At 44.2% G+C, this 17,532-nt stretch overlaps 1 protein-coding gene across 1 annotated transcript; it reads right to left on the bottom strand.

Annotated features, from left to right (window-relative positions):
* Positions 1–11,422: 11,422 nt before the first annotated feature.
* LOC311107470 (D(1) dopamine receptor-like) lies at positions 11,423–12,610 on the bottom strand (the record flags this gene model as incomplete). The annotated part of the gene is made up of 1 exon (XM_084149965.1): positions 11,423–12,610. The coding sequence occupies one exon, from the start codon at positions 12,608–12,610 to the stop codon at positions 11,423–11,425; it is 1,188 nt and encodes a 395-aa protein (XP_084006091.1).
* Between the last annotated feature and the right edge of the window lie 4,922 nt (positions 12,611–17,532).

Genomic DNA, 17,532 nt, shown 5'->3' with positions numbered 1-17,532 from the left:
GTGTTTTCCCATAAACCAATCCCAGGAGGCCACCTAACAGACTTCCTCTAACACACCATTTGCAAACATCAACAAAGTCATATTCTTACTTTTTTTTTTGTTTAAAATAAATGCACTGTTGGTTAAGGGCTGTAAGTAAGCATTTCACTGCAATGTCTGCACCTGTTGTATTCGGCGCATGTGACCAATAAAATTTGATTTGATTTGATTTGATTTGAAACTGTTTAAACACTACACTAGCTAGCTCCTGTTTAGCTCAAAAACCAGCAAAAAGAGTGAAAAATCTTCACACACAAAAACAGAAGATATGTTTAAAGTTAGAGTCCGTGCTTCTTTTTGATTTACTCAGTTTGGTCGTTTGATGTAGTTGTATTAACTCCCCTTATTAGGTTTGTTATAGCTCAATTTTCTGGCTGGCTTGCTAGCCTGCTGGCTAGGTTTTTGTTGTGTAGCTAGCTAGTGAGAGTCAAAACTTAATTTGAGGCGCAGTTACTTTTTTTCTATTCTGATTGAATAGAGTTGTTGTTCATCACTTCTTGTCTTGAATTCTTTTTAGATTCGAGTGTTTATCTCATTCTAAAAACAAAAAAACTGAAATAAATCAGGAGCTCATGTTGAGCATGACCTCTCTCTCTCTCTCTCTCTGTTCCTCTCTCTCTCTCTCTCTCTCTCTCTGTTCCTCTTTTTTTCTCTCTCTCTCTCTCTCTGTTCCTCTCTCTCTCTCTCTCTCTCTCTCTCTCTCTCTCTCTCTCTCTCTCTGTTCCTCTTTTTTTTCTCTCTCTGTTCCTCTCTCTCTCTCTCTCTCTCTCTCTCTCTCTCTCTCTCTCTCTCTCTCGCTCTCTCTCTCTCTCTCTCTCTCTCTCTCTCTCCTCCATGTCTCTTTATTTATTGTTTCTATACTCTAACCCTCCAGGGAGAGAACGGGTAGAGGGCTAAAATAATCTAAAATAACCCAAAACTGTCTTTCCCTTGGAAATCAGATTCAGATATAAACATAAAGCTTTTATTTTCCAGAGAGATGTAGATCAATCAACATGACAGCAGCGTCCCTAAATCTGTGTGTGTGTCTGTCTGTGTGTGTGTGTGTGTGTGTGTCTGTCTGTGTGTGTGTGTGTGTGTGTGTGTGTGTCGTGTGTATTTGTGTGTGTGTGTGTATGTGCAATGTGCAATGTGTGTGTCTGTGTGTGCGTGCGTGCGTGCGTGCGTGCGTGCGTGCGTGCGTGCGTGCGTGCGTGCGTGGCTGTCAACATTCCACTCAACTCCATCTCTGCCTCTCCATTACTGCTATCTCATTGTCCTGGTAGCCATTAAAAATGCATTAGTTCCTAGGCAGTTCTAATGGCTTTGGCTCCGCGGTGAATAATACATATTTAATAGAGAGGAACACTGATTAATGATAACTCTTTAATTGCATTTTGACTCCTTAGGTACGCCCCAAATATTCCATATTAATAACATGTTATGTTTTGTGCTGTTATTAATATTTATACACTGAGTGTACAAAACATTAAGAACACCTCCCCCATCCACAGGGATGCTGGCCCATGTTGACAATAAATGTTTCCCACAGTTGTGTCAAGTTGTGTTCTTTGGGTGGTGGACATTTCTTGTAACACATGGGAAACTGTTGAGCATGAAAAACCCAGCAGCGTTGCAGTTCTTGACACAAACCGGTGCACCTGGTACCTACTACCATACCCTGTTCAAAGGCACACATATTTTGTCTTGCCCATTCAACCTCTGAATAGCACACATACACAATCCATATCTCAATTGTCTCAAGGCTTAAAAATCCTTATTTAACCTGTCACCTCCCTTTCAGCTACACTGATTGAAGTGGATTTATCAAGTGACATCAATAAGGGATCGTAGCTTTCACCTGGATTCACCTGGATATACAATACCGTTCAAAAGTTTGGGGTTACTTAGAAATGTCCTTGTTTTCTAAAGAAAAGCAAATTTTTTGTCCATTAAAATAACATCAAATTGATCAGAAATACAGTGTAGACATTGTTAATGTTGTAAATGGCTATTGTAGCTGGAAACGGCTGATTTGTTATGGAATATCTACATAGGCGTACAGAGGCCAATTTTCAGCAACCTTCAGTCCTATGTTCCAATAGCACGTGTTTGCTAATCCAAGTTTATCATTTTAAAAGGCTAATTGATCATTAGAAATCCCTTTTGCAATTATGTTAGCACAGCTGAAAACTGTTGTGCTGATTAAAGAAGCAATAAAACGGGCCTTCTTGAGACTAATTGAGTATCTGGAGCATCAGCAATTGTGGGTTCGATTACAGAATCAAAATGGCTAGAAACAAATAACTTTCTTCTGAAACTCGTCAGTCTATTCTTGTTCTGAGAAATGAAGGCTATTCCATGCGAGAAATTGCCAAGAAACTGAAGATCTCGTACAGTGCTGTGTACTATTCCCTTCACAGAACAGCGCAAACTGGCTCTAACCAGAATAGAAAGAGGAGTGGGAGGCCCCGGTGCACAACTGAGCAAGAGGACAAATACATTAGAGTGTCTAGTTTGAGAAACAGACGCCTCACAGGTCCTCAACTGGCAGCTTCATTAAATAGTACCCGCAAAACACCAGTCTCAACGTCAACAGTGAAGAGGCAACTCCGGGATGCTGACCTTCTAGGCAGAGTTGCAAAGAAAAAGCCATACAGTGAGGGAAAAAAGTATTTGATCCCCTGCTTTGTACGTTTGCCCACTGACAAAGAAATGATCAGTCTATAATTTTAATGGTAGGTTTATTTGAACAGTGAGAGACAGAATAACAAAAGAAAAATCCAGAAAAACGCATGTCAAAAATGTTATAAATTGATTTGCATTTTAATGAGGGAAATAAGTATTTCACCCCCTCTCAATCAGAAAGATTTCTGTCTCCCAGGTGTCTTTTATACAGGTAACGAGCTGAGATTAGGAGCACACTCTTAAAGGGAGTGCTCCTAATCTCAGCTTGTTACCTGTATAAAAGACACCTGTCCACAGAAGCAATCAATCAATCAGATTCCAAACTCTCCACCATGGCCAAGACCAAAGAGCTCTCCAAGGATGTCAGGGACAAGAATGTAGACCTACACAAGGCTGGAATGGGCTACAAGACCATCGCCAAGCAGCTTGGTGAGACGGTGACAACAGTTGGTGCGATTATTCGCAAATGGAAGAAACACAAAATAACTGTCAATCTCCCTCGGCCTGGGGCTCCATGCAAGATCTCACCTCGTGGAGTTGCAATGATCATGAGAACAGTGAGGAATCAGCCCAGAACTACACGGGAGGATCTTGTCAATGATTTCAAGGCGGCTGGGACCATAGTCACCAAGAAAACAATTGGTAACATACTACGCCGTGAAGGACTGAAATCCTGCAGCGCCTGCAAGGTCCCCCTGCTCAAGAAAGCACATATACAGGCCCGTCTGAAGTTTGCCAATGAACATCTGAATGATTCAGAGGAGAACTGGGTGAAAGTGTTGTGGTCAGATGAGACCAAAATCGAGCTCTTTGGCATCAACTCAACTCGCCGTGTTTGGAGGAGGAAGAATGCTGCCTATGACCCCAAGAACACCACCCCACCGTCAAACATGGAGGTGGAAACATTATGCTTTGGGGGTGTTTTTCTGCTAAGGGGACAGGACAACTTCACAGCATCAAAGGGACGATGGACGGGGCCATGTACCGTCAAATCTTGGGTGAGAACCTCCTTCCCTCAGCCAGGGCATTGTAAATGGGTCGTGGCTGGGTATTCCAGCATGACAATGACCCAAAACACACAGCCAAGGCAACAAAGGAGTGGCTCAAGAAGAAGCACATGAAGGTCCTGGAGTGGCCTAGCTAGAATAACATTTGTGAGATGCAGACTAAATGAAAAGATGCTGGAGGAGTGCTTGATGCCATCTGTCAAGCATGGTGGAGGCAATGTGGTGATCTGGGGGTAAAGTGGGAGATTTGTACAGGGTAAAAGGGATCTTGAAGAAGGAAGGCTATCACTCCATTTTGCAACGCCATGCCATACCCTGGGGACGGCGCTTGATTGGAGCCAATTTCCTCCTACAACAGGACAATGACCCAAAGCACAGCTCCAAACTATGCAATAACTATTTAGGGAAGAAGCAGTCAGCTGGTATTCTTTCTATAATGGAGTGGCCAGCACTGTCACCGGATCTCAACCCTCAACAATTTGACAACTAGAATGCCAAAGGTCTGCAAGGCTGTAATTGCTGCAAATGGAGGATTCTTTGATGGAAGCAAAGTTTGAAGGACACAATTATTATTTCAATTAAAAATCATTATTTCTAACCTTGTCAATGACTACATTTCCTATATATTTTGCTCTATTTCATGTATGTTTTCATGGAAAACAAGGAAATTACTAAGTGACCCCAAACTTTTGAACGGTAGTGTATGCTGAACAAAAATAGAAACACAACATGTAAAGTGTTGGTCCCATGTTTCATTAGTTGAAATAAAAGATCCCAAAAATTTTCCATATGCACAAAAAGGTTATTTCTCTCAAAAATGGTGCACAAAATGGTTAACATCCCTGTTAGTAAACATTTCTAATTTGCCAAGATAATCCATCCACCTGACAGGTGTGGCATATCAAGAAGCTGATTAAACAACATGATCATTACACAGGTGCACCTTGTGCTGGGGACAATAAAAGACCACTCTAAAATATGCAGTTTTGTCACACAACACAATGCCACAGATGTCTCAAGTTTTGAGGGAGAGTGCAATTGGCATGCTGACTGCAGGTATGTCCACCAGGGCTGTTGCCAGATAATTGAATGTTCATTTCTCTACCATAAACCGCCTCCAAAGTCATTTTAGAGAATTTGGCAATACGCCCAACCAGCCTCACAACCGCGGACCACATGTAACCATGCCAACCCAGGACCTCCACATCCGTCTTCTTCACCTGCGGGATCATCTGAGACCAGCCACCTGGACAACTGATCAAACTGAGGAGTATTTCTGTCTGTAAAAAAAACCTTTTGTGGTGAAAAACTCATTCTGATTGGCTGGGCCTGGCTCGCCTGTGGGTGGGCATATGCCCTCCCAGGCCCACCCATGACTGCGCCCCTGCCCATTCATGTGAAATCCATTATTATGGCCTAATAAATGTATTTCAATTGACTGATTTCCTCCTATGAACTGTAACTCAGTAAAATCGTTGAAATTGTTGCATGTCGCGTTTATATTTTTGTTCAGTACATACCCATAGGTCAAAAGCACGGCACTATACAGGGAATAGGGTGCGAATTGGGACCCACCCCTTGGGATCACACGGCAGAGATTTGACATAAGAGGGAGGAGGTGGAGAGGTGTGAGTCACTGGGTGGAATGATTGTAATAGAAAATCCACTTCCTTTAAAGGGGCAATCTGCAGTTGCTACATCAATTTTTGATGTATAACAATTGATTCTTAAAGAACATAACTTATAGATGCCTCATGAACTCAGGTTCACCTGTGGTCCTCGTTTATTCCTGCTTCTAACATGCGTCCTGATCTTGTCCACATTCTGATTGTGCCAAAGGACAAATGTATTGTGCTGTTAGAACCATGTATTAACGGGGTAAATACTCACTCAACAAAAGTGGTATAGGGTTCTGGGTCAGGATGTTGAAATGACAGACTTTGCCTTAACAATCGAGAGAGAGAGAGAGAGAGAGAGAGAGAGAGAGAGAGAGAGAGAGAGAGAGAGAGAGAGAGAGAGAGAGAGAGAGAGAGAGGAACAGAGAGAGCGAGAGAGAGAGAGAGAGTAACAGAGAGAGAGAGAGAGAGGAACAGAGAGAGAGAGAGAAAAAAAAGAGGAACAGAGAGAGAGAGAGAGAGAGAGAGAGAGAGAGAGAGAGAGAGAGAGGTCATGCTCAACATGAGCTCCTGATTTATTTCAGTTTTTTTGTTTTTAGAATGAGATAAACACTCGAATCTAAAAAGAATTCAAGACAAGAAGTGATGAACAACAACTCTATTCGAGAGAGACTGAAACTGAGACTGAGACTGAGACTGAGACAGAGGCCGCATCCCAAATTGCACCTTATGTGCCCTGGTCAAAGGTAGTGCACTTTATAGTGAACAGGGTGCCACTTGAGATGGACCCAGAGAGACAGACAGAAACAGGTGTTATCGTCATAAATGTGTCTCTCCCACAATGCCTGCCTCCTTCCCTCCTTCCTTCCTCCCTCCCTCCCTCCCTCCCTCCCTTCCTCCCTCACTCACTAGTTCAGTTCAGGGCACCAGCCATCACTTTGAATGATGTCATTCACATTAATTGCTGTCCCCTTGCTGTGTCCCTCTAATACTGCCCCCAGCACGCTTCAGGACGTTCTGCTGACACTGAGGCAAGGGCAGTACTGAGCCTACATCAGAACACTGGACAGCACTGTCATCCCACTGCTGAACTGTGCTCCACTGTGTGTGTGTGTGTGTGTGTGTGTGTGTGTGTGTGTGTGTGTGTGTGTGTGTGTGTGTGTGTGTGTGTGTGTGTGTGTGTGTGTGTGTGTGTGTGTGTGTGTGTGTGCGTGCGTGTGTGTGTGCGTGCATGCGTGCGTGCATGCGTGCGTGTTGTGTGTGTGGCTGTGTGGTGTGTATGCATGTGTGTGTACAGTCTACAGTACAGTGTGAGGGAGGCTTTGGCTGTGAGACAGAAAAGCTCCTCTCGTCAGGTTTAATAACATTGGAGGTATGACATTAACTTCAGAGTGACTAACCTGGAATCCAAAGTGAATGTCGTTCAGTGATCCACACTATTCACTACTGCTGGAGGTGGCGATGAAGACGGATTGGGGCTAAAGACCTGCAAAATACTTTATGGGGTAAAGACCTGCTAAATACTTTACGGGGTAAAGACCTGCAAAATACTTTACGGGGTAAAGACCTGCAAAATACTTTATGGGGTAAAGACCTGCAAAATACTTTACGGGGTAAAGACCTGCAAAATACTTTATGGGGTAAAGACCTGCAAAAGTCTTTACGGGGTAAAGACCTGCAAAATACTTTACGGGGTAAAGACCTGCAAAATACTTTACGGGGTAAAGACCTGCAAAATACTTTATGGGGTAAAGACCTGCAAAATACTTTACGGGGTAAAGACCTGCAAAATACTTTACGGGGTAAAGACCTGCAAAATACTTTACGGGGTAAAGACCTGCAAAATACTTTACGGGGTAAAGACCTGCAAAATACTTTATGGGGTAAAGACCTGCAAAATACTTTACGGGGTAAAGACCTGCAAAATACTTTATGGGGTAAAGACCTGCAAAAGTCTTTACGGGGTAAAGACCTGCAAAATACTTTACGGGGTAAAGACCTGCAAAATACTTTACGGGGTAAAGACCTGCAAAATACTTTATGGGGTAAAGACCTGCAAAATACTTTAAGGGGTAAAGACCTGCAAAATACTTTATGGGGTAAAGACCTGCAAAAGTCTTTACGGGGTAAAGACCTGCAAAATACTTTACGGGGTAAAGACCTGCAAAATACTTTACGGGGTAAAGACCTGCAAAATACTTTACGGGGTAAAGACCTGCAAAATACTTTACGGGGTAAAGACCTGCAAAATACTTTACGGGTAAAGACCTGCAAAATACTTTATGGGGTAAAGACCTGCAAAAGACTAGCGCCCTGTCCAGCGGGTGGACTTGTACATCAAGCTGCCTCACGCTACAGAAACAGGAGATGCCCTACGGACAAAGCTACTTCACTGAAATGTTATTCAGCGTGGATCAGGTATAGGCCTTAGTAATAATAAACATAGCACAGATAGAGGCCATATAATGAAAATAAAAACACATCTATATTTATTCAGAAATAATAGTTGTATACTGGCACACAAACACATATATGATTTACATTGAGATGCTTCGAGTTGAGATAACAAGTATTGGTTTCAGTGAGGTAATAAACAAGCAGATTGTAAAGAAAAACAGTTCCTGTTCGTCCCAAATGGCACCCTATTCCCTATATAGTGCACTACTTTTGACTAGAGCCCCATGGGCCCTGGTGAAAAGTAATGCACTACACAGTATAGGGAATAGGGTGTCAATTGGGATGCAGCCTCCATATCTCGGCTCCATGTCGGTTTCATGACAATCACACTGTCGTTTGTTTTAATTAGTTTCTCCTCTAGTTAATGAAGGGAAACTTGTTATGAGAAATTCAGACGTAACACAAGAATTATTCAAATATTCCTCAAATGTCTACGTAATAGCTGGCCACACAGGGAGGTCGTTCAAGATTGACGTAGAAACTGGACGTCTATCCATGTCATGAGGGCGTCGAGAAATGCCTTCAAAACCGGCCACTAGGGGCAACAGTGAACACTATTACCATCAAGTAGCCTTGGGTTTTGCTAGGGTGTTGTGGACAGGGGGTGGCGGATGGCCATAATCCCATGACTCAAGACTCTGGATCAGAAGATTGCGCATTTGATCCCAGTTGTGGGGACATTTTTATTTCATTTTTTATCCCAAACCTTAACCCTTACCATAACTATTCAGAATGAGCGCCTAAACTTAACCCTTAACTTCGAAAGTTGACGTTTGGAGAAATGGAAGGATACAGAGCAGCAGGAGAAACAAGAACACTTCGTTTGGAGAACGTGGATGAACGTCTAATTCTGCACTGAGACTGTGAGAGCTAGTTAGGCCACCTGGCATTGCTTTGGAAAACTCACAGACACAATGCAAGATGAGGAGCTCATTAATAAGGTAAAAGACTTGGAGAGGGATTTAAAATGGTGGTCCAAATTAAATTGATGTTTGTTATGAATTAGCCTTAAGCTTTCTGAATTACATTACCGTCATTAGAAAGATTATTCAGTTAACCATCATTTGGTGTTCCCCCATCAATGAAAACAATGGAAGTATAGGTATGGACTTTAACAAGAACACACTCAAAGTTACTGTTTGCAAGAGAACACATTGTAAAGAACAACATGTTTTCTTGAAGTACTGTATTAAATCTCTTCACTTTTTGAATAAAGTGACCTCTTTTTTAACATTCTGTTAAGTTCACAGTAATGTCACACAATATCAATCTCTATTGAACAGTCTGAAATCCTTCTAGCTGCTTCAGTAGAGACGTTTCTAAGTCACTTGTGGATTCATTCATGTTTATGTTCATACATATACAGTGGGGGAAAAAAGTATTTAGTCAGCCACCAATTGTGCAAGTTCTCCCACTTAAAAAGATGAGAGAGGCCTGTAATTTTCATCATAGGTACACGTCAACTATGACAGACAAATTGAGAAAAAAAAATCCAGAAAATCACATTGTAGGATTTTTAATGAATTTATTTGCAAATTATGGTGGAAAATGAGTATTTGGTCACCTACAAACAAGCAAGATTTCTGTCTCTCACAGACCTGTAACTTCTTCTTTAAGAGGCTCCTCTGTCCTCCACTCGTTACCTGTATTAATGGCACGTGTTTGAACTTGTTATCAGTATAAAAGACACCTGTCCACAACCTCAAACAGTCACACTCCAAACTCCACTATGGCCAAGACCAAAGAGCTGTCAAAGGACACCAGAAACAAAATTGTAGACCTGCACCAGGCTGGGAAGACTGAATCTGCAATAGGTAAGCAGCTTGGTTTGAAGAAATCAACTGTGGGAGCAATTATTAGGAAATGGAAGACATACAAGACCACTGATAATCTCCCTCGATCTGGGGCTCCACGCAAGATCACACCCCGTGGGGTCAAAATGATCACAAGAACGGTGAGCAAAAATCCCAGAACCACACAGGGGGACCTAGTGAATGACCTGCAGAGAGCTGGGACCAAAGTAACAAAGCCTACCATCAGTAACACACTACGCCGCCAGGAACTCAAATCCTGCAGTGCAAGACGTGTCCCCCTGCTTAAGCCAGTACATGTCCAGGCCCGTCTGAAGTTTGCTAGAGTGCATTTGGATGATCCAGAAGAGGATTGGGAGAATGTCATATGGTCAGATGAAACCAAAATAGAACTTTTTGGTAAAAACTCAACTCGTCGTGTTTGGAGGACAAAGAATGCTGAGTTGCATCCAAAGAACACCATACCTACTGTGAAGCATGGGGGTGGAAACATCATGCTTTGGGGCTGTTTTTCTGCAAAGGGACCAGGACGACTGATCTGTGTAAAGGAAAGAATGAATGGGGCCATGTATCGTGAGATTTTGAGTGAAAACCTCCTTCCATCAGCAAGGACATTGAAGATGAAACGTGGCTGGGTCTTTCAGCATGACAATGATCCCAAACACACCGCCCGGGCAACGAAGGAGTGGCTTCGTAAGAAGCATTTCAAGGTCCTGGAGTGGCCTAGCCAGTCTCCAGATCTCAACCCCATAGAAAATCTTTGGAGGGAGTTGAAAGTCTGTGTTGCCCAGCGACAGCCCCAAAACATCACTGCTCTAGAAGAGATCTGCATGGAGGAATGGGCCAAAATACCAGCAACAGTGTGTGAAAACCTTGTGAAGACTTACAGAAAACGTTTGACCTGTGTCATTGCCAACAAAGGGTATATAACAAAGTATTCAGAAACTTTTGTTATTGACTAAATACTTATTTTCCACCATAATTTGCAAATAAATTCATTAAAAATCCTACAATGTGATTTTCTGGAATTTTTTTTCTCATTTTGTCTGTCATAGTTGACGTGTACCTATGATGAAAATTACAGGCCTCTCTCATCTTTTTAAGTGGGAGAACTTGCACAATTGGTGGCTGACTAAATACTTTTTTCCCACACTGCATATGATTTGGTTTGAGTCTTAAAACTCTATCACGTTTGAGATCTGTAGTGGTCACAGTGTGTGTGTGTGTGTGTGTGTGTGTGTGTGTGTGTGTGTGTGTGTGTGTGTGTGTGTGTGTGTGTGTGTGTGTGTGTGTGTGTGTGTGTGTGTGTGTCTAAGATGATCGTTAGCACCACTCTCTCTCTTCCTGTACTCTGTCACACACACACAGTCTTAATATCAAATCCTTCACCCTTTTTCATCTCTACTGGGGCCAGCGGCCTCACACTGTAGTCTGCAGTCACTGGACTCACTGGATCACTACTGGGGCCCTGACTCACTGTAGTATCTACTCCACAGAGATACTGTGTCATTAAACGTACTGCATTCACTACACAGTCAGGGACACTGCAAAGGGTCACTCAACTCTCATTGCAGTGCCATTTCAGATCACACTGTATGTTACGCCCAGTGACACTGCACAAGATGGCGGCACCCTCAATGACAACAACAAACCTTTTACACCAAGGTTGTAGTGCTTCCTCTGCTTGCTTATGGTGATACAATGCATCAGACAATGGTATGCTATAGTTCTCTGATGTTCATGAGAGCTGGTACTGTAGGTCCTCTTCTGAGACCAGTGTCTCAGCAGATGTTGTATTACCACTGGGAGTTCAGAGGCTCTGAGCTCACTTCTTATTGAGACTGAACGTGTCAATGCCTTGATCTCCGGGACAGAGTCTGTGGCAGCCCAGGAGGATAGAGAACGCCTTGCGGAAGTCTGGGTTGAAAGCATATATGATGGGGTTGAGAGAAGAGTTGGCCCAGCCGAACCACACAAACACATCAAACGTAGTGGGGCTGATACAGGTGAAGGAGGCCGCGCCACCGGGGGGCGACAGCTCACAGAACGGCACCATGCAGTTCAGGATGAAGAAGGGCAGCCAGCAGCACACGAACACGCCCACGATCAGAGTCAGCGTCTTCAGGACCTTTGTCTCCCGTTTGAACTTCATCTTGAACGAGCTCTCCGATTCGGAGATGCTGGATCCTCCGCCACCTCCTCCCATGCTGTTGTGTCGGTTCTTGGCGCTCTCTGCGGCTCGTTCTAGGGTGGCGATGCATCTGATCTGACGGTGGGCGATACGGTAGATCTGGGTGTAGGTGGCTACCATGATGATCACTGGGATATAGAAGCTGATCAGAGATGTACAGATGGCGTAGGTCCGGTTCAGGCTGAAGTGACAGTTGTCCCAGTCCCGGCGGGCCTGATGTGTGTTGTTATCTCCAAGAGGGTTAGAGGAGTCTGTGGAGGCCTGGAGGCCGTAGGGGGTGGTTGTGGAGGTAGTGATGGAGGTAGAGGTAAAGGTCTGGGCTTTGTGCCAGTTGAGCTGGACGGGGATGAAGGAGATGAGGACGGAGAGCGTCCAGGCCACGCTGATCATCACGAACGCCACTTTAGGAGTCATCTTCCTCTCATAGCGGAACGGGCTGGATATCGCCCAGTAACGGTCCACGCTGATCACACACAGGTTCAAGATGGACGCCGTGGAGCACATGATGTCAAACGCCACCCAGGTGTCACAGAACGAGCCAAATGGCCAGAACCCTGCGACCTCCGTCACGGCCTTCCACGGCATCACCAGGACAGCGACCAGGAGGTCGGAGACAGCCAACGAGATCACAAAGAAGTTGGTGACTTTGGAACGCAGGTGACGGCACTTGGTGACGGCGGCACACACAAGGATGTTGCCAAGCAACGTGGAGAGGATGAGTAGCGAGAGGAAACAGCCAATCAGGACGCGGGTTGAGGAGTCGTCCAATAAGACGCCCCCGTCGCTGTCTGTGGTGACCGTGGTGTAGTTCGTCAGATCCATCGTCGGTGGTGGGGAGGGACAATGTGTGTGTGTGTGTGTGTGTGTGTGTGTGTGTGTGTGTGTGTGTGTGTGTGTGTGTGTGTGTGTGTGTGTGTGTGTGTGTGTATGTGTGCTTGTGTGTGTGCGTGTGTGTGTGTGTTTGGGGCGGAGAGGGGTCAATCAGCTCATAGCGTAGAGAAGAGTAGCGTCAGAAGGAAAGCCCTCTGGGTTTCTCCAAACAAACATCTCTGATAACGTCTTCTTGTTTGTTTGTGTCCCGTGATAATAAACAACAACAACAAGACATTCCAGGGAGCCTCTCTCTGGGGTTGGCATTGTTCCAGACTCTGTATCAGTTGTAACATCCTTTGTCCTGGAGAGGTGGATGGTTGTACATATTCCCAGAGGGATAGTAGAGGCTTTAGAGCTCCTATTGCAGCCTGGGTACAGGGTGAGAGGAGTCCTTCTGTCTGCTGTATCCCATGTGTCCTGTGGACGGACGGACGGACGGACACAGACAGACAGACAGACAGACAGACAGACAGACAGACAGACAGACAGGTAGATGGGTTACAGGCTGACCGAGGTGACTCTACCTAACATCAGCACTGGAGAGGAAGAGAGGAGTGACAACGTAACGTCATCAGCGTCAAATCATGCACAGTGTGAGCCTACACAATAGTGGTTCTCAAAATAGAACCAGGTTGTATATTTTTCCTTAATAATCTCTGATTAATAGTTACAGTATTTTGAATAACAATCATGTTGTGTTACTTGCTCTGCCTCTTTTAAGTACCTTTCCAGGGTTCCCTGATAGGGGAATTAGCTGTTGTGGTGTTTTCACATGCTTTAACACCATAGAATGTACAAGCAGGTCCTGTGGCATCAGATTTTTATTCCAAAAATCTCTGACTCAACAATGAAGTAATATTCTCTTCTATTAAATTCTATTGTATTGTATTCTAGACTATAGAATACTTTTCTATTTGATTCAATTCGATTCTAGTTTCCCAGTGTATGTTTTTGTATACATGGGATGCTTTGTGAAAATGAGTGTGGGTTAGAACTAGATAAATTATCTAATATCCAGCCTGCTCCAAATAAGGCAGTTACTCACCAATTTACTCAGGACAAGGCAAACCACGAGATTTCCAAGAGCAGCATCGCTTCTCCAAAAGTACATTCCTTTGGGAAAACATATAAATAATCAATTTTAATGAGAACGTGTTTGTTCGGGATTGAGTTCTGTTCACTCTCTGTAAAGCTGTGGGAAATGACCTAGGCTATAGCGCGAAGCCCCGTCGTTACCAATTAGATCCATGTCAACGGAAGAAGGAAAAAAATCAATAGGGTAATTACAGGCATCCTCCGACCTAAATCTTGACTTCAGACCATCAGATAACGAACGACGGTTGAAGGAGCGGAACGACGGTTGAAGCGGCATAATGATCATTTGATTTGACAGTTGATTAGGCCTAACCTCCGTGACCCTTTCTGACGTTACGCCCGAAAATCACTTCGTTTGCGCAGCGCTGCCTTCAACGGAGTCAAAGTCCGCTCTATCCGCTCTCCCCTTCTACGCAACACCAAAGGCACCGAGAGGTTTCGCACCAGTGCTGTGACGTCACACTGACCATTACAAGATGACGCCACATGAGACGATTGTCGTTTCGGTTATCCCCCCTGCATGAGCACTTAATTCCGTTATTGGAATCCGGTCCGGTCTGGAAAATGTGAGCAAGTCCGGTAATCTCTACTCAATCTTCACCCGTTTTTTTATTTCAAAATTAGAATTAGGCACTCTTCCAGAATAAAAAGTACAAACCTCATTGAGGAGTATCCTCCTACTTATGTTTCTTCTTCAATAAGTGTTACTGAATAATAAAGATTTATTCAACCTTTTAGAAAATGAGTATTCAGTGTCATTTAGGGAGATAACTCAGATTAATTGCGGATTCACTTGGACAGATGCAGGTCACTGAGGCCACCTAATGGAGAGAGAGAAAATACTGATGGATGAAGGGATGAAATGATGGATGGAGTGATGGATGGATGGATGGATGGATGAAGGGATGTCTATAAATCCATCTATCTGTGAAGGATGTGACCTGTGGGTAGATGAGGACAGTCAATCAATCAGAATAATTAGTGAATGATGACCTGTGAAAGACAATTTAATGTCTAGTCAGCACATTAGCCTACACATCAAACTCCCGTATGCATCCCAAATGTCACCCTATTCCCTAGATACGGCATTACTTAGTGCACTAGGTAGGGAATAGGGTGCCATTTGGGACACAAACCCAGTTTCTCTCCATCAGAATAGAATGCCTTTCTTGTGCAACCCAAAGGCACCTCGGTTTTAGCCCCTGCTGCTGTGGTTGAAATAGTGTGCATCATCAACTAATAGATTGTCTGCTTGTCTAAAAAGTAAATAATATGACAATATCTGCCATAGTCCCTGTTGTGTCTGTCTGTCAGCTAGAACAAGCAGCTAGAAAAGACAGCTAGAACAGGCTGGTGGAACAGGCTGCTAGAACAGACAGCTAGAACAGGCTGGTGGAACAGGCTGGTGGAACAGACAGCTAGAACAGACAGCTAGAACAGACAGCTAGAACAGACAGCTAGAACAGACAACTAGAACAGGCAGCTAGAACAGGCTGGTGGAACAGGCAGCTAGAACAGACAGCTAGAACAGACAACTAGAACAGACAGCTAGAACAGGCTGGTGGAACAGGCTGGTGGAACAGGCTGGTGGAACAGACAGCTAGAACAGACAGCTAGAACAGACAACTAGAACAGGCTGGTGGAACAGGCTGGTGGAACAGGCAGCTAGAACAGGCAGCTAGAACAGGCAGCTAGAACAGGCTGGTGGAACAGGCTGGTGGAACAGGCAGCTAGAACAGGCAGCTAGAACAGGCAGCTAGAACAGGCTGGTGGAACAGGCTGGTGGAACAGACAGCTAGAACAGGCAGCTAGAACAGGCTGGTGGAACAGGCTGGTGGAACAGGCTGGTGGAACAGACAGCTAGAACAGACAGCTAGAACAGGCAGCTAGAACAGGCAGCTAGAACAGGCTGGTGGAACAGGCTGGTGGAACAGACAGCTAGAACAGGCAGCTAGAACAGGCTGGTGGAACAGGCTGGTGGAACAGGCTGGTGGAACAGACAGCTAGAACAGACAGCTAGAACAGGCAGCTAGAACAGGCTGGTGGAACAGGCTGGTGGAACAGGCAGCTAGAACAGACAGCTAGAACAGGCAGCTAGAACAGGCTGGTGGAACAGGCTGGTGGAACTGGCTGGTGGAACAGACAGCTAGAACAGACAGCTAGTGTGCATTGAGGCAGCAGCTCAGTGATCGAGACTAACAGACATGCTAAATCACAACAGGGCGATTTACAGTTTTTTTAGCAGTTTTTTTTTGCGCTTTGGTGCAAAGTATGTGGTAAATTTTCACAACTCTTGGTACAAACCTCAAAACAGATAATTAAAAAGGCTAAGTGACCACCCATACACAAAAAAAAAATGTATGCACGCATGACTGTAAGTCGCTTTGGATAAAAGCGTCTGCTAAATGGCATATTATTTTATTATTTTACATTTTCAATTGGCTAAGTACAACACACAAAATCATACAGTCACTTTTTCACCAAACTTTCACATTACATTTTTTAAACATTTTTAGTCATTTAGCAGAGATTCTTATCCAGAGCGACTTACAGGAGCAATTAGGGTTAAGTGCAAGTTTCCTGTGTGTATCAAGAAATGTCCACCACCCAAAGGACATCCAGCCAACTTGGCACAACTGTGGGACTCCCGAGTGGCGCAGTGGTCTCCCGAGTGCCACTAGAGATCCTGGTTCGAGTCCAGGCTCTGTCGCAGCAGGCCGCGACCGGGAGACCCATGGGCGGCGCACAATTGGTCCAGCGTCGTCCAAGGTAGGGGAGGGTTTGGCCGGCAGGGATGTGGGTTCGTTCAGAATGGCAGTATAAAAAAATCTATAAAAAAATACATGTATGCATTCACTAACTGTAAGTCGCTCTGGATAAGAGTGTCTGCTAAATGACTAAAATGTAAAAAATGAAGCATTGTAGTCAACATAGGCCGGCATCCCTGTGGAATGCTTTCGATACCTTGTAGAGTCCATGCCCCAATGAAGTGAGGCTGTTCTGAGGGCAAACTAGGAAGGTGTTCTTAGTTGCTCATAGTTTTGTAGAATTTCCACTGGTGGACAGAAACACAATCCACAATAGAAATAAGGTAAGGTGAATACAATGGAGAAACACAACTGATATGAATGTATAGGCCTCAATCCACACCAAAGCAAAGCTCTGTGATGGAAGGTCACAATGTTGGAGATGATGACTGAGTAGTAACCCAAAGTTACTTAGGAGTAACCCAACTTCATTCTCTGCATGTCTGCAATATTGTAAAAAAAAATCCTAACAATTACACAGTCCCCATTGCCTACATCTTATATATATATTGTACACGGTGTGACACTGATGGGGGGATTTTAAATGTTGTGCAGTAGTATTTACTGATTGCTGAAAACAGTGAACACAATTGCACACATGTATCTTCCTCACTCACTCAGTTGCTAAGTAGTGACTGGAAGTCCACAGGAACAGGTAGCATGTCATATCAACCTGTGGTGCCTGGCCTTATCGACTTCGTAATCCTAACCCCCAACCGAAGCAGAAGAGGACACATCACAGAGTCTGCTGTGGTACAATAGTCAGTGGCTGTACAGACCAGATTTATGATGTACAAGAAAATACATGCCGTTACCCACAATCTTATCTGACCCACTCACTCACACACACACACACTCACACACACACCGGGTGATAATAGAACATTTCTTATACTATTGGAGCAAGTTATTGAGGAATGTATCAGCCATGCATTTCATTGTCTATGGGCATTATCACTCACTCACAGC

Source organism: Coregonus lavaretus (assembly GCF_964263955.1).
Source record: "Coregonus lavaretus genome assembly, chromosome: 32".
Classification (NCBI taxonomy): Eukaryota; Metazoa; Chordata; class Actinopteri; order Salmoniformes; family Salmonidae; genus Coregonus; species Coregonus lavaretus.
Note: the sequence above shows the minus strand (reverse complement) of the source record. Positions and strands in the feature narration are given on the sequence as shown.